The sequence below is a fragment of the Sus scrofa genome, chromosome 1 (assembly GCF_054392235.1).
Source record: "Sus scrofa isolate SSC_HxYL_T2T_F1_AM1 chromosome 1, Sscrofa_HxYL_maternal_Yorkshire_Landrace_v2.0, whole genome shotgun sequence".
Lineage (NCBI taxonomy): Eukaryota > Metazoa > Chordata > Mammalia > Artiodactyla > Suidae > Sus > Sus scrofa.
The window spans coordinates 217,946,019-217,966,440 of NC_139383.1; the positions used below are offsets into that span (position 1 = coordinate 217,946,019).

The following is a 20,422-nucleotide window of genomic DNA, read 5'->3' on the forward strand; positions in this document are numbered from 1 at the left end:
AAGTATCCTGGGTTGCCATGTGCTGTCATGTAAGTCACAGGTATGGTTTGGATCCTGTGGTGTTGTGCCTGTGCTGCAAGCTGGCAGCTTCAGCTCCTATTTCACCCCTGGTCTGGGAACTTACACATGCCAACATGCCAAGTGTGGCCCTAAAAACCAAAAAAAAAAAAAAAAAAAAAAAAAAAAAAAAAAAAAAAAAAAGAAAGAAGGAAGGAAGGAAAGAAAGAAAGAAAAAGAAAAGAAATTATACTCAAACACAACATATCAAACATGGTGTAAATCCAGACTGATTATCTCCACAAATGACAATACTCCTCCAGATTAACCTGGAAAATGATAAAAATGAGGACCGGGAATTTATTTATTTATTTATTTATTTTGTCTTTTTACCTTTTCTGGGGCAGCTTCTCGTGGCATATGGAGGTTCCCAGGCTAGGGGTCGAATCAGAGCTGTAGCTGCCAGCCTGCGCCACAGCCACAGCCACAGCCACAGCAACGCGGGATCTGAGCCACATCTGCGACCTACAACACAGCTCACGGCAACGCTGGATCCTTAACCCACTGAGCAAGGCCAGGGACCGAACCCGCAACCTCATCGTTCTTAGTGGGATTCATTAACCACTGCGCCACGATGAGAACTCCAGGACCGGGAATTTAAACTAACACAATTCTCAAGCGCCGGTGTTAAATAATAGCAAAGCTATAACTGAATCACTTTGCTGTACAGCGGAAATTAACACAACATTGTAAATCAGCTATAATTCAATAAAATTAATGAAAAAGAAAAAAATAAGAAAGCAAAAATACTAACTTCTGGTTGAGGAATATAATGTATGTTCCTTCTGGATAAATAAAAACAGCTTATTTATCAAAACTTCTAGCTCATCAAGACTCATATCAAAATTCCTATTTTGCTGAATCCACCAATCCAAACCTCTTATATCATAAACTCTGCCCATTTCCAACCAGTTCCCACTTTAAAATCACCCAGCCCAGATCCTAAATCTCTACAAATGCCTTTCCCTAATTTCCTCATTTTGAGGTATCCCTTAGACTCTGTCATGGTAGTGTTTTTCCTTAAACAAAAGTAAAATAAATTCAGCATTTTTGATCAGTGGGTTTTCTGTGTGCATGTGTGTGTTTTCTGTTAGAAGGGGTCAACAAATGATACAAGCAATAAACGTAAGTAAAAAACATACAGCATGCCAGATGGGGATAAGCACTGTGAAAAAAAATAGACAAAGAAATGGGAAAGGAAATGCTTGTGGGTGGTGGGGGGTAGGTCTGGTGTTCCAATTTTAGATCAGGTCATCAGCGAAGGCCTCCCTAAGTGGATAACATTTGAGCAAAGACCTGTAGGTGGTGAGGGAGTAAGTGTGCAGCTATTTAGAGAAAGAGCATTCCAGAAAGTGGGCCTAGAAATTGCAAAGATGTGAGGCAGGAAGTTGCCTGGCATGTTGAAGCAACAAGGAGGCCAGCATGGCTAGAGAAGAGAGAACAAATGACAGGGAAATTGAATATGAGGAATAGAAGCTAATGGAGGGAAATCATTTATATAGGGCCATTTCTCTAAATGAGATGGGCAAAGATGCAGAAGAACTTTAGAATCAATTTATCAAGGAATTACATGAATGTTTAGAAGACTTAGGGGATAATTGATATTTTTATGTTATTGAGTCCTCCCATCCAGGGATATGTTATATTTCTCCATTTATTCTAGAATTTCTTTTATATCCTTCAGTAAACTTCATACAGTTTTTGCCTCATGAATCTTATAAATTCTTGTTAAATTTATTACTAGGTTTGAAACATTTGTTTTTGGAGTTCTCCTGTGGCTCAGCAAGTTAAAGATCTTGTATTGTTATTGTCACTGCAGTGGGTTGGGTGGCTGCTGTGACATGGGTTCAATCCCTGTCCTGGGAACCTCCACATGCCCTGAGCGTGGACAAAAAAAGAATAAGGTTTGGTTTTTCTTTGGGTTGGCATTTTGCTTTTGGGATAATCTTTCCAGTGTATTCCCTAACTGGACCGCATCTCAGTTATTACTGTTACTCTGAATGTAGCCACTATCCTGACTTCTATCAAGAAGTGTTAGTTTGGGGAGTTCCCTTGTGGCTCAGTGGGTTAAGAATCCAGTGTTGTTACTGAGGCAACTCACGTCACTGCTGTGGGTCAGGTTTGATCCCTGGCCCAGGAACATCCACATGTTGCGGGCATGGCAAAAAAAAAAAGGAACTTTTTAACTTGGGGTAACACAAATAATTCTGTTATAAACATCTGGTACCCGACTCTGATATACATATATATGTGTTTATTTTTTTTCTTCTTAGGGCCACACGTGTGGCATATGGAAGTTCCTGGGCTTGGGGTGGAATCAGAACTACAATTGCCAGCCTACACCACAGCCATAGCAACATGGGATCCAAGCCGTGTCTTCCACCTACACCACAGCTCTTGACAATACCAGGTACTTAAACGGTTGAACAAGGCCAGAGATCAAACCCAAATCTTCATGGGCACAATGTTGGGTTCTTAATCTGCTGAGCCACAATAGAAACTCCCATATGTATATATTTTTTCTTTTCTTTTTTTTTGGCTGCCCCACAGCGTATGGAGTTCCTGGGCCAGGGATCAGATCCAATCCATAGCTGCCACCTACGTTGCAGCTGAGGCAACACTGGATTCTTAACCCTCCATACTGGGTTGGGGATCGAACCTGCATGCAAGGCTCCCAAGATGCCACCAATCCCATTCTACCACAGAGGAACTCCTGTATGTTTTCACTGAGGATATACCTAGGATGGAAATTAGTGGATCAAAGGATCCGGTAAATATTTACAGCTGTCTTTGTCTGCATTGAAGACTTTCATGGACACTTCTGAGGCTCCTTGCTGGTATCCTCCATCTACAGCTCCCACAACGTGGGCAACAGAGCAGCTCTCCACTCAGCTCCTGGGGCCCACATGGCCTCTCTTCTGAAGCCCTTTGTGTGAGTCTTCTTGGTCAAGAGTCAACAAGGCCCCAGTCTGCCCCACTTTCTTCATGCCCCCACATAAGGAGGTATGCCTGTTCTCTAAGATATCTTATTAAAGTCACAGGTGGGGCTTGGATCCTGCATTGCTGTGGCTGTGGTATAAGCTGTTGAAGTGTAACAAACTACTTCAAAACTTAGAAGATTCAAACAACTGTGTTATTATTTCTCATAATTCTATGGGTCAGGATTTTGAACAGGATGTAGCAGGGAGAGTTCATATCTGTTCCATGTGGTGTCCGCAGGGGGCAGGGCCCTTCAAAATGGCTTTTTCAGGTACAAGTCTGGTGCCTCCATTAGGGTAATTCAAAACACTGGAGGCTGGCTGGAAGAGCCAGAGAAAAGGAAAAAAGATATGCATGTATATTTACATAGGTAATATATGTTGGAACTTTAGAAATACAAGTTTAAAAAAGAAGAAAAATTTTAAATCCAATTGCAACCCCACTACCAAGGGCTAATGACAGTTAATACATTGGCATACATAAAAATAGAGTAAAGCCCAAACCCTTTACTGTGGTCTCCAGGGCCTGCATAATCTGGACTCTTTCAGTGTCATCTAATGCCTTGTTTCCATGCCCCTTTTCAACTCCAGCCAAATAGGTTTTATTTCAGTTTCAGGAATATTCCAAACTCCTTGCACATGCAATTCATCTTGCCTGGAACTCTTTCTTCACCCTTTGAATGACAAGGTCTTTCTCTTCCTTCAAGGGACTGTTTAACACTCATCTCCAAGGACAAGTCATCCCTGTCTATGCTGCCTAAATTCGTCCCTGATTCACCCTCCTCTTCATGTTTTTTTCATACCATTTGATTCAATTTGAAATTATTTTATTCAGTTTCTTGTTCGCCTTTTTGTCTCCTTCTCTTAATTGTAAGTTCCCTAAGGGCAGAATGACTATATCAATTAGGTTTAGTGTTGACTCCCTAGTACCTCTCACCAAACAGGTGATATTAGTGGAATGAATGAGTTGATAGTTACTAGTTACTCATCTTCTCTGTGCCTCAATTTCCTCATTAAAAAATGGGGGAGGAGTTCCCACTGTGGGGCAGTGGGTAAGGATCCTGTGTTGCCAGAGCTGTGGTGTAGATCGCAGCTGTAGCTCGGATTCGATACCTAGCTTGGGAATTTCCATATGCTGTAGGTGTGGCTAAAAAAAATTGGGGGGAAAATTGCACCTTCCTCAGAGGATTTTTATAAGCATATAGTAGTAGTAGTTGTAGTAGTAGTATATCATTATTTTATTTTTTAAAAATTATTATTACTTTTTAACACTTTTTGGCCGCCCCATGGCATATGGAGTTCGAGGGCCAGGGATCAGATTCAAGTCACAGTTGTAACCTATGCCACAGCTGCAGCAGTACTGGCTCCCTTAATCCAGTGTGCCTGAGATCAAACCAATGTCCTGGAGCTGCAGAGATGCCACTGATCCTGTTGTACCATAGCAGGAATTCCCATTATCATTATTTTAGTATCTTCAGGGAGGATTTTTTTTTTCTTCACTCCATTTGGAGTTTTCAGTTTTATTTCAGCTTTGCCATTTTCTTCTCTTAAAATGCCCTGTTATTCTTGGTTGTTTGATCCTATTCCCTTCGATGTTGCTGGTGTAGCAAAAACATCTAGAGTCTCATCCTCCCACCCTTTACTTTGTCTAGAAGACTGAGGAGAATTCAGAATGGGACCCAAGATTAACAAGACAATGAGTGTGTAGCTGGAGGTCTGAGACCAATTGCTCTGTGCCTTTAAGAGAAATCCTTTCTTTTCCTTGTCATGTTTTTCTTGGCTTCATTTTCCTGAGCTGCTTCTTAACCTTAGAGAACAGTTTTCATGGCCCCTAGGAGCAGCCATGTTTGAGAGTTGAGGCAATAAGGATAATAAAAATATATATAAGATCGCCTGAGATTCAGCCCAGCACAAAAGATCCAAGGGTTATATCTATGGGATCAAAGATATGATGCCATCTCCAGGAACAGTGTGCTTTATCTGGGCTGTCCTCTTCACAAGATCTGGTGGTAGACTGCCAACCATGCCAAGATCCTCCTGCTCACACTCACTTTCTATCAAGGTCAACACTAATACATAGAATATACTGGGTTTTTTTTTTTTTTTCTTTCTTTCTAATTTCCTCTCTATTTCATTAACCCACTCTTCTACCACTAAGTTAGGAGAAGAAGTGTTCATTTTAGGAGGAAAAAAGAGTTCTGGGGATGCACAACAATGTAAATTAATGCCACTGAACTGTACACTTTAAAATGGTTTTTTAAAAAAGTGTTATTTTTAATGCAGCTAACCTCGCTTTTGTCAGGTAATCTGAATCAGGAAAAAAAAAATCCCTTGAAAGGTTTATGGTAAATTAGAACAGGAGATAAATACACAAATTCAGTACATCTTCTTTTTGTTCTACGCTAACCATGAGGCAAGAAATAGGAGTGGGTACAAAGATACTGAACTGAACTTGAGAGGTTTGACCAATCAAAAATGGAGCAAAGACACTAGACTGAATGAGAAGCTGAGTTTTGCATCCTTCAGAACTAATTCTATGTCTTAATTTTTCCTTTACCTGAAATGTCAGCGAAGAAAACGTATGACAGCTTCTCAGCATCACCCCTACACATTTTTGACCATTTCTTCAGGTTTCCAGCTGTTTGGACAACTGTACCTTAGGCATGTGTAAATCCACACAAACTTGATAATGAACATGGTCATACTTTCTTTCTCAATTTTTTTTTTTTGTCTATTTAGGGTGCACCTGAGATGTATGAAACTTGCCAGCTAGAGGTCTAGGTCTAATCAGAGCTGTAGCTGCTGGCCCACGCAACAGCCACAGCAACTCCAGATCTGGGCCAAGTCTGTCAACCTATACCACAGCTCATGGCAACGCCAGATGCCCAACCCACTGAGCAAGGCCAGGAATAAAACCCACAACCTCATGGTTCCTAGTTGGATTCGTTTCCGCTGCGCCTGGATGGAAACACCCTTCCTCAATTTATATTTATTTATTTATTTATTTTCTCTTTTAAGTGTATTTATTGGTTGCAGTATCAATTTATATTTATTAATGTGAAATTATAACTAAGTCTAGGTTTATGACATTAAATTTTTATAGAAAGAGGAAATATATAATTATATTAAAAAGTTAAAATTTGGGGAGTTCCCATTGTGGCTCAGCGGAAACAAAACTAACCAGTATTCATGAGGACACTGGTTGGATCCCTGGCCTCACTCAGTGGAGATAAGGATCCAGTGTTGCCCTGAGCTGTGGCTGTGGCCGAGGCTGTTAGCTGTAGCTCCGGGAAACTACCATATGTCTCAGGAGTGGCCCTAAAAAGCAAAAAAAAAGTTAAAATTTTGTACGTCTGTATAGTCCTCAAAAAATTGTTCTGGCATTCATCAGTGGTGGTTTTGCATGTGCACAAAAATGTTCTAAAATCAGTGTATTGCTTAGTTATGCTTTAAATTACAAATTTTACAATGAGAAAAGTAAGCTTGAATAAATGCATGCAAAACTAAATAATTCTGAATCCCACAAGTCCATGTCATTGAAACACTGCAAAAAGGAAAAAAAAAATTAGGGTTAGTAGAAATAAAATTATAGCCTAGTGTTCTCAATTCTGCATTATATTTTCACAATCAGTTTCTTTTATTTTTATGCAGTTTAAAATTATTGCAAGTTCCCTTGTGGTGCAGTGGGTTAAGGATCTTGTGTCACTGCAGCTGTGGTGCGGGTTGGAACAGGGATTTGATCCCTGGCCCAGGAACTCTCATGTGCTACAGTTGCAGCTAAAAAATTATTAATTTATCTTCCTTTTGAATATGTTTATATAGATTTTCCCAACACTGTCTATATTTTTTTTTTGTCTTTTGTCCTTTTAGGGCTGCACCCACGGGATATGGAGGTTCCCAGGCGAGGGGTTTGATTGGAGCTGTTGCTACTGGCTACAGCAGAGCCACAGCAATGCCAGATCTGAGTCGCATCTGTGACCTACACCACAGCTCACTGAGCGAGGCCAGGGATCTAATCAGCAACCTCATGGTTCCTAGTCAGATTTGTTTCTACTGTGCCATGATGGGAACTCCAACACTGTCTATTTAATGTTGTTTATATTCCATATACTTAAAAATTTTATTGTTCCTAGCTAACTTACACAGATGTCCCTGACTTACAATGGTTCCATTTACAATTTTTGACTTTATGATGGCACGGAAGTGATCCAAATTTAATAGAAATAGTACTTCAAATTTTGAATTTTGATTTTTTTCCTGGGCTAGTGATAATATGGTTTGGATATTCTTGTGATGCTGGACAGCAGTAGCTACATTCTGATCATCAAGGTAAACAACCACTAGACTTACAAGCATTCTGTACCCTCACAAACACTCTGTTTTTCACTTTCATTGTCGTATTCAATAGAGTACATGAGATACTCAACACTTTATTATAAAATAGGCTTTATGTTAGATGACTTTGCATGACTGCAGATTGAGTCATGCAAAGTCTGAGCATACTTAAGGTAGGCTAAGCTAGGCTATGATGTTTGGTAGGTTATGTGTACTAAATGCATTTTTTGACATGATGTTTTCAACCTACAGTGGGTTTATCGGGACATTGCCCCATTGTAAGTTGAGACAGATCTGTAATATAAATAAACACTAGGGCCATATTATGAAGGTTTGGAAATCCTATACAAAGTCTCTTAATTGGAAAAGGTAAATAAAGGGCTCATGGGGAGGCAGAACTCAATTCTCTTCTCTGAACTCTAAGAGCTGTTTATTTGTTGCTCTATATTGGTGTTTTTTACTGTCTCTCTTGTTTTATAGATTTTTTTGTGCTCTGAGTTCTTATGGAGGCTAGGATGCTATCTTAGATGTTCAATAAATATCTGTGGTTGAATGTATTTATATACATATATAATATACATAACATATATATTATGTTACACACATACGTTATATATACACATATACATATTATACATGTACGTATATTAAAGTATTTGCAGTGTATATATATGTAATATATAATATACATTATATATATGCATTATATATACATATAATAACATATTAGTTAAAAGGGGAGAACTACATTCTCAAAGATAAAGTACTTGCTAGAAGTAATGTTCACAAACATGCTAAGGCAGGAGAGGAGTTGGATGTAATAGAAAACAAGAATAGTACCCAGAATAAAGAAATAGGTGAGGAATGCCGATAGGAACATAAGAAAAAAGGGGAAAAAAAGACCAGTAAAAGTTAAAAGACAAGATTGCCTGGGCAGCATTTTCCCCCTCATGGAGATAGGTACCAGGGCAGAAGAAAACTAGCTTGCACAGCAAGATCAATGAGGACCACTTGTGATTTAAGAATCCAATTATTGTCTAGGAAAAAAGGGACAGAAAAATGAATTAAGATGTAGTCCCAGCCCTCCAGGCAATACAATAATTTTTAATACACTAGAGATTAAAGTTTCAACTTCTATTTATAAAGTTTACCTAGTGGTAGTGGTTTAATTAAGCTGGATTACATTTCCCCAAATCCCCTTCCCTGGAGGTTTCCAAATTAGAGTTGGCCAAAAGAAGAATTTGAGACAGATTTGGAAGGTGGAAGAAAAGCAGGAGGCATTTCTCTGAAGTTCATTGTTGTTAGATGCAGGAAAAGACAGATGTAGAGGACCAGAAGGGTCCAGCTTGTCCTCATTTTCCCTCAGTCCACATCTGGCTCTTCTTCCCAAATCCTGACCCTGGGGGCCAACAACACTGGCCCAGGCTCAATACCAGAGGTGGTAGCTGAATGGAGGCACAGCTTCGGTAAATCTCCCATAGATGATAAGCCTTCCCTTTACAAGTCTATTTTGGTAGTTGGACAAGCTTGGTTTTTCAGATTGACTTGTTAGTTACTATCTTTCTAATCATCCGATAGACCTCTTGGACCTCACTTCTCTAGTTCTTCCAAAAAAAATTTCTACTTGCTATAAAAAAAAGAAACAACAACAAAAAAAGAAACTCTTCTCTTACAATTCATAGTGGTTCTACTTCCCTGACTGAAGAAGCTGTTATTTTCAGAAGAATCTGAGCTCACTGAGAAATTCTGAAATAATTATGTTTGATTTAAATCCCACCTTTAAGAACTCTATTTGTGGGAGTTCCCATTGTAGCTCAGTGAGTTAAGAACCTGACATAGTCTCCATGAGGATGCGGATTCGATCCCTGGCCTTGTTCAGTGCATCAAGTATCCGGCATTGGTCGCAGATGTAGCTGATATCCGGTGTTGCTGTGGCTGTGGTGTAGGCCTTGCTGCTGTAGTTTGATTCCCCCCCAGCCTGGGAACTTCCATATGCCACAGGTGTGGCTGTAAAAAGAAAAAAGAAGAGGAATAACTCTATTTGTTGTTTAAAGCAGAAATATATGAAATTAGTAGGATCCTTATAATCATCTGGTGTGAAGTACGAAATGATTAACTCTGATTAGATCTCTGATGTCAAATATTTTACAAACTAGTTAGGTAGACATAAGATTTACCCAAATGGATTATATAGATATTTATGTATATGTGTGTCATATGTCATTGTTTTCTAATTGAATTCCTATTTACAATACTTTCTCACTTGTACTTTCCAGCTAGGTATAGATATGTAATAGAATTCTGTCCAATGAGACAAAATAAGTAGGCTGGGTGTAACTTTTGAGAGAGCTTCTGTTTTCTAAAAAAAAACAAAAACAGACAGATCTGCTTAGCCTATCCCTTCATCCTATGCCCTTTCTTCCGACCTAAAACTCAGATGTGATTCCCAGAAGAGCAATTGTCTGCTCATAAGTAGACCAGCCAATACCAGGAAAAGGTCAAGTGAATTGTAGAAACACTTATCCTGAATTCATCCAGCTACAATGCCAGCATCTATCTCTTAACTTCTTTTACATAAGCTAATATAACAGAATTTCTGTTACCTAAATCTGATAGCTTTTTTTTTTTGGCTGCGTTTGCAGCATATGGAAGTTGGATCAAATCCTAGCTGCAGCTGTGACCTATGCCACAGCTGCAGCAACATCAGATACTTAACCCACTGTCCCACAGTGGGAACTCCTGAAAGCACTTTTTTTTTTTTTTTTTTTTTAGGACCAGACCTGCAGCATATGGAAGTTCCCAGGCTAGGGGTTGAATCAGAGCTAAAGTTGCCAGCCTATAGCCTATGCCACAGCTTCAGCAATGTGGAAACTGAGCCGTGCCTACGACCTACCCCACAGCTGACAGCAATGCCGGATCCTTAACCCACTGAGCGAAGTCAGGGATCAAACTTGCATCCTCATGGATCCTAGCCAGGTTCATTAACTGCTGAGCCACAAAGGGAACTCCCATGGAAGCATTTTTAATTATGTTAATATGTTAATTTAGGAGTTCCTGCTGTGGCACAGTGGATTAAGAATCCAACTTCAGCAGCTTGGGTTGCTATGGAAGCACGGGTTTGATCCCTGTCCTGGTGCAGTGGATTAAAGGATTCAGCATTGCTGCAGCTTTGGTATAGGTCACAGATGAGGCTCGGATTCAATACTTGGCCTGGAAATTTCCATATGCTGTGGTTACATCCATTTAAAAAAAAACAAAACAAACTACATGTACTAAAACAATGAAAAGAAAAAAGTGACAATTTCAAATGATGGTTAAGGTGTGAAAAAAAATAGCTCTCTCATATGTTTATGTTGGTGGGCATATAAAATGATACAGCCACTCTGGAGAACAGTTTCTTAAAAAACTAAGTATGCAACTACTTACAACCTAGTAATTGCACATCTGGGAATGTATCCCAGAGGAATAAAAACTTATGCCTATACAAAAACTATACACCGATGATCATAGCACTTTTATTTGTAATGGCAAATATCTGGAAACAACCAAACGTCTTTCAGTAGGTGCCTGGTTTAAAAAAAAAAAAAAAACAAAAAAAACCCGTATACATCTATAGCATTGAAACTACTCAGACGTTACAGGCAATGCACTATTGATACACAGAATAACTTGGATAGATTTCAAAAGCATTAAGATGAATGGAAAAGCCCAGCTGAAAAGGTTGTGTAATGTATGATTCCATGAATATAATGGAATGAAATGATAACATTCTAAACGGTAAAATTATAGGGATCAAGGCATGATTAATGATTACCAATGGTTAGATATCGTAAGAGGGAGAATGATGGGATGACTTTACAGTGGAAGCAATAGGGAGATATTCACGGTGATGCAGATGAAGAAAAGAAAGCAATGTAAGAGCCATGTGTTTTACACACACACACGCACACACAGAATTGAGAAAATATAATGAATTTTTTTTTGTCTTTTTTTTTGTCTTTTGTTGTTGTTGTTGTTGTTGTTGTTGTTGCTATTTCTTGGGCCGCTCCCGCGGCCTATGGAGGTTCCCAGGCTAGGGGTCGAATCGGAGCTGTAGCCACTGGCCTACGCCAGAGCCACAGCAACGCGGAATCCGAGCCGCGTCTGCAACCTACACCACAGCTCACGGCAACGCCGGATCGTTAACCCACTGAGCAAGGGCAGGGACCGAACCCGCAACCTCATGGTTCCTAGTTGGATTCGTTAACCACTGCGCCACGACGGGAACTCCATAATGAATATTTTATCTCTTTCTGCTAGTCCAGTTTCCAATAACTCCTTAATATCTATAAGCACAAGCAGATTTTCCTTTTCCTAAACAAAACCTTCTCTTGATCCTTCAATATATAGACCTTTTTTTTTTTTTTCTTTCTGGCCATGCCCACGGCATGTGGAAGTTCCTGGGCCAGGGATCGAACCTGTGCCACAGAAGTGACCCAAGCCTCTGCAGTGACAATGCTGGATCATTAACCCACTGTGCCATAAGAGAACACTTTTACTTTTTATTTTGTTTATTTGTTTGTTTTCCTTTTTAGGGCTGCACCCACAGCGTTTAACAGAAATTTCCTGGCTAGGGGGTGAATCAGAGCTGCAGCTGTTGGTCTAAACTACACCACAGCTCAAGGCAAATATGGATACTTAACCCATTGAGCAAGGCCAGGGATTAAACCCACATCCTCAGGGATACTAGTCAGGTTCGTTACCGCTGAGCCACAGCAGGAACTCCTACTTTTTATTTTGGATTACTTATAGATCCACAGGGAGTTGAAAATATAATACAGAAAGGTCCTCTGTACCCTTTACCCACTTCCCTCCATGGTTATATCTTAACTATAAAACAGTGACAAAACCAGGAGATTGACCTGGGTGCAATGTGTATGTATACCTCTATGTTGTTTTTATCACATGTGCATACAACCACTACTACAATCGAGATACAGAACTACTCTACCACCATGAATATTTCCCTAGTGTTCCAATTTATAGTCATCTCATTCCCCTCCCCTTTATAATTCCTAACCCTTGGCAACCATTAATCATTTTCCACCTCTAGAAGAACCAAAGGCACACAGATAATAAAAGAGTTAATTACATTAATAGGTCTATTCATCAGAACAAGGGGTCAGTTCATTTTCAAAGCTATACCTCTTAGGTACCCAAATCAGGAACTGAGAACATGCAGGAAATGAGGAAAAATACATCAAAAAGAAGAAGGAGAAGGAGAAAAAAGAAGAAAAGTCACAAAAAAACTAGGCAGAAGAGTTCCCTGATAACCTAGGAGTTAAGAACTTGGCATTGTCATTGCTGTGGCATGGGTTCAGTCCCTGGCCCAGGAACTTCCATATGCTACAGGTGCATCCAAATCAAACCAAACTACACCAAACAGAAAACAGGCAGAAGAATTAAAAAAGAGTGTAGTTCACTGACATGTAGGTTAAGAGAAGCTTGTAACTGAGACTGGATGTTCAGATGTAAGTAAAAAGCAAATCAGATGTCTGAGATGAGAAGTAATTATGGAAGAGGTTATTCAGTGATTTAAAAAATTCTACTGGAATGGCATACAGTGTAGGAAATCTTCAGAAGAGGCACCAACAGGAGTTACCGTTGTGGCTCAGTGGAAGTGAACCTGACTAATATCCATGAGGACTCAGGTTCAATCCCTGGCCTTGCTCAGTGGGTTTAGGATCTGGTGTTGCCGTGTGAGCTGTGGTGTAAGTCACAGACATGGCTTGGATACCGCATTGCTGTGTCTGTGGTGTAGTCCGCCAGCTGTAGCTCATATTCGACCCCTAGCCTGGAAACTTCCATATGCCTCCAGTGCAGCCCTAAAAAAACAAACAAAGAAAAACAACAACAACAACAACAACAAAAAGAAGAGAAACTAAGACACCAACAACACTGCAAGTCAATCTCTGTCTTGGCTTAGCTCCTTTCCAGCTGGTCTAATGACCACCCAGACTCATTAATGCTTCTCTTATCCCTTGTATCTGAGAATGACTCTTCTCACTGATAAATCTGGTCACTCCTCACAAACTAGTACATGTTGGTTTTTCCCTTCTTATTGGCCAAAGTTCCAAATCCTTATTGATTTCCAGAGAAAGCTAGGTCTAGACTAGATTTATGACAGCTCTAACTGAACTAGCCTTTTGATTAATGTTCTTTATCTTCCCCATATTCTTGCTAACTTCCCCATCACAAGGCTTTGAGGGTTAAAATATCACACATAAGAAAACAGTCCAGTAATTGTTGTTCATACCAATAAGTTAAAGTTGTGTTACTAATACTGTGTATTAGTGTGGGAAATTATGTACATTATAGGTAAAAGCTGTGAAGGGGATTATCACTGCTAAGTTTTGGGGGAAAGTATCAACTCTTAGGATAATATCCATTTAAATGGTTACAACGAATATATTTGTAGTCAGTGAAAAATGTCATTGCTTTTAAAGGGTTAACCTTCTAGAGTGCCTGCTGTGGCACAATGGGTTAAGGTGTTGCCATAGCTGTATTATAGGTTACAGCTGCAGCTCTCATTCCATTCTTGGCCAGGGAATATCCATATGCCATGAATGCAGCCAAAAGAAATAAAAATAAAAAATAAATGGTTAACCTTTAAGCACATGAAAAATGCACAAAGTCAAAACAAATATAGATACCCTCAAGTGTCTTCTTATCTGCTTTCCAGTCTAAAGAATAAGGAAGATCCTGTCAGAGCTTTTTATCTGCCCTTTCCTCTCACTGATTCAACAAATATTTATTGAGAAAAATTGTATCGCGTGCCTGCTGAAGTCTAGGCACTGATCACTAAGATAGTGTTTTTTTCTAAGTAGTTTATTTTTAAAATTTATTATTATTATTTGCTTTATTAGGGTGGCATCTGCAGCTTATGGAGGTTCCCAGGCTAGGGGTCGAATTGGAGCTGTAGCTGCTGGCCTACACCACAGCCACAGCAACACTGGATCCTTAACCCAGTGAGTGAGGCCAGGGATTGAACCTACGTCCTCATGGATCCTAGTCAGATTTGTTTCTGCTGCGCCACAACGGAAACCCCTTCTAACTAGTTTAAATACTAGTTGGTAAGATTGTAAATAAGAAATTATGTCACAGTGAGATGAGGTCAGAAGTCTTTTGAGAGGAGATTTTTTTGGGGTTGAATCCTCTAGGACTAGAAGGAGTTAAACAGAATGGGTTGGTGGTAGGGACAAGCTGTGAATGGGGTGGGGTAGGGGGTGGTGGTTGGGAAATTTGAAGCTGGGAGTACTTTCAAGTCCAAAGACATAAGGTAAGGGAGTCCCGGGCTGCTTTTACTTTCAGCATCTTTTTCTAATTATGCAGTGCTGCTGGGCCCCTGCTCCACCTAGAGGTGGTGTGGGATCACACAAAAGCATGGACTTGAGAAGAGATTGGCTGGACCACTGCCTTGGCCACTTGAGTTGATGTGTGATTTTTGGGCAAATTGCTGAACTTCGGTGCGCCTCTTTTCTCATCTGTAAAATGGGGACAGTACCTGGATTAAATGAGAGAATGTAAGTCAAGCTCCTGCCTCAATTCATTTAGATCGTCCCGCCACCCCCTTGCTTCAGCTGTTTTGTATTTTCTCCTTAAAACGCTCTATTTGCTCCTTTAATCTGTCTTACTATACTTTTCCCGGCCTCCCCACTAAGAAGGCTATCTATGGGGGAGGGGTGCACTGAGCCTGGCTGGAGAAGAGGACGAGCTCACAGAAGCTCAGAAAAGCTCTCCAAGTGGCTCTGAAGAGCCCAACACTCCCACCTCCTTCTCCCCTCCCCTCCCCCTCTGCTTTGGAATTGCTGCTCCCAGGGATCCTGGGCTTTTGTTCTCTAGAGGCTTAAACTACCACCTGTTTTGCCCTGACTTATTGTTTAAAGGGTACTGCCTGTTGTCTACAGACTATCAAAAATCGAAATTGCCAAAACTTAAAAATAGCGAGAGCTAAGTTTTTAATTTAAAAAAGAAAAGTAACACTGAAGCCATTTTCCCTCTGTTTTCCATTTCTTTTCTGAGGACCTCCTCACTCACAATAACCACTCCCTATTATTGGTGCTATCATTTACCACTAATAAAAAGTTATCTTTTAATACTAATTATAATTTATCTATTAATATATATCTGTCTTCCCGATTTGATTTTAAGTTCCTATGATCTGTAGTATCCTGCATAGAAGCAGTTTCTCAAACCGGAATATGAGTAAGAATCATCTGGGGGTCTTGTTAAAATGCAGATTCTGAGTTAGCTGGTCTGGGAAAAGGCTAAGTTTCTTCTAATAAGCTCCCAGGTGAAGCCCAACCTCAGGGCCCTGGACCGCACTTGGAGTCGCAAAGGCTTACTGGGCTTAAAACAAAGGAGGTGCACAAAAAATGATTGCTGAATGATGATGCCTTAGTCTTATCTACTCAGTGTCTTGAATTTTCTTTAATACGTCTTTCTCTGCTTTTTCCTGCGCACGATTTATGACTAACTGACAATTATTCCTTTGTGTTAACTTAGCTGTGCCCTTCCTTCCCTTTTTCATAGTCAACAGTGTTATCCAGAAACCAGTCACTTAGGGAGTACAGTACTAACATCCAGCTTCCTTCTACTGACATCTATTTTGTAGCAAGCAAGAATAACTTTTTAAAGAATTATCTTTAACTTTCTTGTTCAGCAGTAATTAGTAGCTCCCTAGTATACATATCAAACGCAAATTCAGGATGGGAGGCTTCAACACTTTTCTCCAGCCCCCCTCTCTCTTGCCAGTCAGTTTCTGTTTTGGCATCACTTGGAACCCTCTGCATGTTGCAAAGTATGCTTTAGTCTTCTTGAAAGACATTTTGTATTGGGAACATCTTCTTTCATTCTTTTTAAAGGCCTATGTATATCTCTTTCAAAAAATTCTCAATTTTTTGCTTATTTAATATTAAGCTTTTTTTGATTTCATCCCAGTTGAGTCCTTCATTTAAAGGAGTATGAACTATGTACTTTTTATATATTTTAATATTCTTATTCTTTTTTCATATTTTCATTGTTTTAAATTGGAATTATCTGTGCTTGTTGTTCATGGTTGTACCCCCAGCACTTAAGAATGCTTGACACACAGTAGGTACTTTAAAAAAAACATACTAAAATTATATTGGCTAAAGGATTAAGAAATTAGAAAATCCTTTAAGAGTATTTTAAAAGATAAAACATCTGAGGTTCAGTAGTACTTTTACACTGTACCACCTACCAGCTACTATTCTACTAGGGAAATAAAATTTAGATGCCGCTAAAATTAAGTCAGGGCCCAAACCCACATCCTATCTGAAAGGCTTATGCTTTCCTGTCATTGTTTTCTATCCTGCACGGTTTGCATTCGTTAAGATTGCATTTTTCTTAATAGTTCTTGGTGCTTTAAATTTAAAAGCAAAGAAATGGGGCTTTCTCAAATTACAATTTCAAGAAAAGGAGCCTGCAAGCCCCCTTCAGCGAGGCTTAAGAGGCCTACAAGCTGCACAGTGCAATCGCCTTATGCTCTGATTTCATCTATGGGTTTTTGTACAGTTCTTTTTTGGATGGTGCAAACCGCGCAACTGCAGCAATGAAAACCTCCCCACCCTGGGAAACGATGGAAGAACATGTTAGCTTAGGCTGCCAGGTTCTCCCTAACACACAGCCAAGGGCTGGAGGCCCAGATACCCGCCCCCAAACCCTGTCCACAACAATCGTTTCCTCCCTCCCCGCCTTTTACATACAGTACACATACAAATACACACACGCAGAGCAGCCAGCAGGGGCGGGCCGGGCCCGACCATTCCACAAACCGCAGGGGGGAACCACAGCGGGCCGACCTGTTAGTGTCCACTCCTTTTCTTCTTTGGACCCGTATCTCTCTCTGTCTGACTGCAACTATTAGGCCAAAGCGAACTTGGGGATCTATGGCCTCCTGAAGTTCCTCTCCGGAGCCACAGACCTTTGGCGGGTGCTGCGTTACTCCCCCTCGTCGGCGAGCAGTTGGTCCCGCCCCAGTGCTAGCGGGCGCCGAGCGGGAGCCGCGCGGGAGCAGCGCAGCGACGGCGGCGGCAGCGGCGGCGGCGGTTGCGATTCGGAGCCGTTGAGACGCCTCTGCGGCAGCTGGTGGCGCAGGTGGCTTGCGTGGACGCGGGCAGAGGCGGCCGGTCCGCCACCGCAGCCCCAGCGCCCGCGGCCCCGGCAGGTGAGCGGGCGGCGGGGACTCGCCCCGCCCCCCCCTCGGTGGCCTCACTCCTGGCTGTAGCGGGGAAGTGGCCGCGGCCCGCCCGTGAGCCGAGGTTCGGCCCGGGGCTGCTACTATCGGGGAAACAGGCTAGGGGAGAGGTCGTGTGTGGATAGGAAGAGAACGTTCGCCTTGCTTTTGCCATCTTTTTCTCCTCCTCCCCCTCCCTCTTGGGGCTTAAGCTTGGGGGAAAAAAGCCAGAGGAAAGATGGGGCTGGAGAGAGAAGAATTGGGCTGAGAAGCATCTCTGCCTCAGGTGGTGGCGTCTTTTCGGTCGTCGAGCGGTGGACCTGGCGGAGCCTGGAGGGGAAGCTCTCGGGCTGCGGAGGCCGAGTACTCGCGGGGGAGGAGCAGGAGGCGGCTCTCCCCTCACTCTCCCACCCCCACCCCTGCCCCTCCACGGTCCTCCCCTCCCCCGTTCCTCCCCGTACAGCCCCTCCCTTCGGGTTTCTGAGCTTTAACCGCCCTCGGTGCTCTCCCTCGCAGGAGCGTCGGGACACCCCGAGGCATCCTCTCCCTCCCGCCGCCCAGGGGAGCCTCGGCTCCCCTCCGCCCTCCCGCATCCCCTCGGCGTCCGCACCACCGCTCCTCCTCCCTGGGCTTCGGACCCCCGGCCTCGCCCCCGAAACATGACTCGTGATTTCAAACCTGGGGATCTCATCTTCGCCAAGATGAAAGGTTATCCTCATTGGCCAGCTCGAGTAAGTGATTTTTAGCTTTCTCATTTAGCGATGCTACCTTTTTCAGAGGCCTACTTCCTATCCTTTTCTCTGAATTTTTTTTTCTCGTTTCTTTTTCTCTCCCTCGAGTTCTTTAGTCTCATTTATAAGCTCACCTTTTTAGGGTTTTTTTGGCCCACTAATCTCCCATGTAATTTAAAAATCCTGATGTTTTTACATAACTAGGTATTTTTCTGTGGTTTGTTTTTGACAGACTTTGGCAGGTTTCTTTAATAGAGATATTTAAAGGTGATGCAATTAATGTTCCACTGTAGGTGAAAATAATCAAGTATAGATTTGACGTTTAAAAATTAATGAAACATTGACCTTTTCCTAATTTTGAGTAAAATGCAAAATACCAGTGGGATCTATGCAAACTATTTAGGTGTCAAAGAGTTGTATGTGATTAAATTGAATTCATAGGTACTTTTTTCCTGTTCTATAGTAGATCAGGCCTTTTGGATTGACTTGTTTAATATGATAGAGGATTGGATGTTCTTGAAAGTTTTATGGTAAGATAGCATCAAGGATGGTTTATAAAACTTATTTTTGTGTTTTTACTGGAAAAGTTTGCCTTATGACCTTGAAGAAGTTGTTTGATTACTTTGATTGTTTCCCATAGGCAAAAGGAGAAGTAAACCCAGATTCCTGTAGTACATGCAGTACGGAGAGGTGATTAAGGAGCCAGGATTTTTTGTTCAGAAATTTAAGACTAAAATATCTAAGCACCATTTTCAGAAAAAGATCTTTTAGTTTATGGTAGAACTCAGGTTCTAAGATAGTGATAGAACCTAAAAAATGTTGAGTTCAATTAGATTAGTAACCCCAAGATCCTCCTTAAATATAAACATGTGTCTAAAGTTGGTAATTTCCATTAATTTGCTCTTCAAGGAGTGTATTTCTTGAGGATAATTCAATTCTATAGTTTTAATTATGTCAGCTGGGAGGAAGAATAGCCAGTGGTTACACAGAATCATGGAATGAGTTGCTGAGTGTTATCCAGGTATAAAATATTTTTTGTTCCTTAGTTTTTCCCATCCAACTCTGTATAGACTCAGGTTAACAGGTTTCCTTCCTCAACCTGGAAAGATTTCTTTTTCCCCTAATTTATTAAGTCTACCTTTTCATTGGAGTCTTACTGGAAAAAGCCTTAATCATAATTCTTGCCTGTGTATTTGACGCTTTATTTCATTGCAGTAACCCTTTATTTTAACTCTCCCTTACATTCTTTGGCTTCCAAATAGATTGTAAGGCTCTCGAGGGCAATAGCTATAAACGGAATTTCTTTATTACCCCCTCATCCTTAGTACATAAATGATGCACTTAAAAACACCATTTTAGGTTTAAATAGAGTATAGGGAAACTGAGCAGGTTTAAGGTCCCTCCAAGCGTTGTTTTTTTTTTTTTTTGTGATTTTAGCATCATTTATTTTGAGGTGTTATAAAATCTGAGGTTATAAGATACATCTGTATTCAATTTTTATACAACTGCACTTAAAAGCCAAATGAAAATTTTCAAAAAATTACCTACTCTTCTAAATCATCTTCCCCATATGCTTCAGTCTGTTAGGTGACCAAGGATTAGTGCTAAAAAAAAGCAAAATAAAGTAGCCTTAGGAAGGCCAGCGTACTTTCTTTATTGAATAAGTTCTATAGTTAACAGCTTAATTTGAATTGAAATGGAAAATTTTAGTCTCTTTCCTTTTCCCCTTTTTCTCTTGAGACGCTGTTGAATTTGTTTTTGATATTGTCTATGTCTAAGAATTACAGTCCGTTTGTATTTTCTTTTTAGTCTTATAGATTCCAAGTCTTTGCTTTATAGAGTTTAGAGTACGTTTTTAAGATCTCAGCTCTGAAGGTGACACCCATCGTTCCAATTTTGATATTAACATTTTCTGTCTGCATCACAAAGTTCATTATTTTTTAAGTCTTGCACATTTGTGTAATCCTGTGCCAGTAATAATCATTTTTAGAGTTGACTTAAAAAAATTTGCCTAGTATTTATTAAACTCAGGTGCTAGACATTTGCACAAACTTTTAAAGCTGTTTGCTGGCAAAAAGAAGCAT

General features: G+C 40.7%; 2 protein-coding genes across 7 annotated transcripts in view; both read left to right on the forward strand.

The window, feature by feature from the left end:
- TTC39B (tetratricopeptide repeat domain 39B) overlaps positions 1-20,422 on the forward strand; it is a 562,176-nt gene that overhangs the window by 227,267 nt on the left and 314,487 nt on the right. The gene's annotated exons all lie outside the window — the stretch shown is intronic.
- The window catches only part of PSIP1 (PC4 and SFRS1 interacting protein 1), a 42,774-nt gene continuing 39,769 nt past the window's right edge, over positions 17,418-20,422 (forward strand). For 4 of the 6 annotated variants that reach the window (XR_014812340.1, XM_005660092.4, XM_021102208.2 and 1 more), the window contains exons 1-2: positions 17,443-17,598; positions 18,124-18,338. Coding sequence is in view for 5 of the 6 variants with exons in the window: in XM_005660092.4 (XP_005660149.1) it covers positions 18,267-18,338 (72 nt within the window). In the remaining variant the exon portion in view is untranslated. Of the gene's footprint in view, positions 17,637-18,123; positions 18,339-20,422 lie in introns of all 6 variants that reach the window. The other 2 variants (NM_001243670.1, XM_084971904.1) reach the window with 2 other exon arrangements.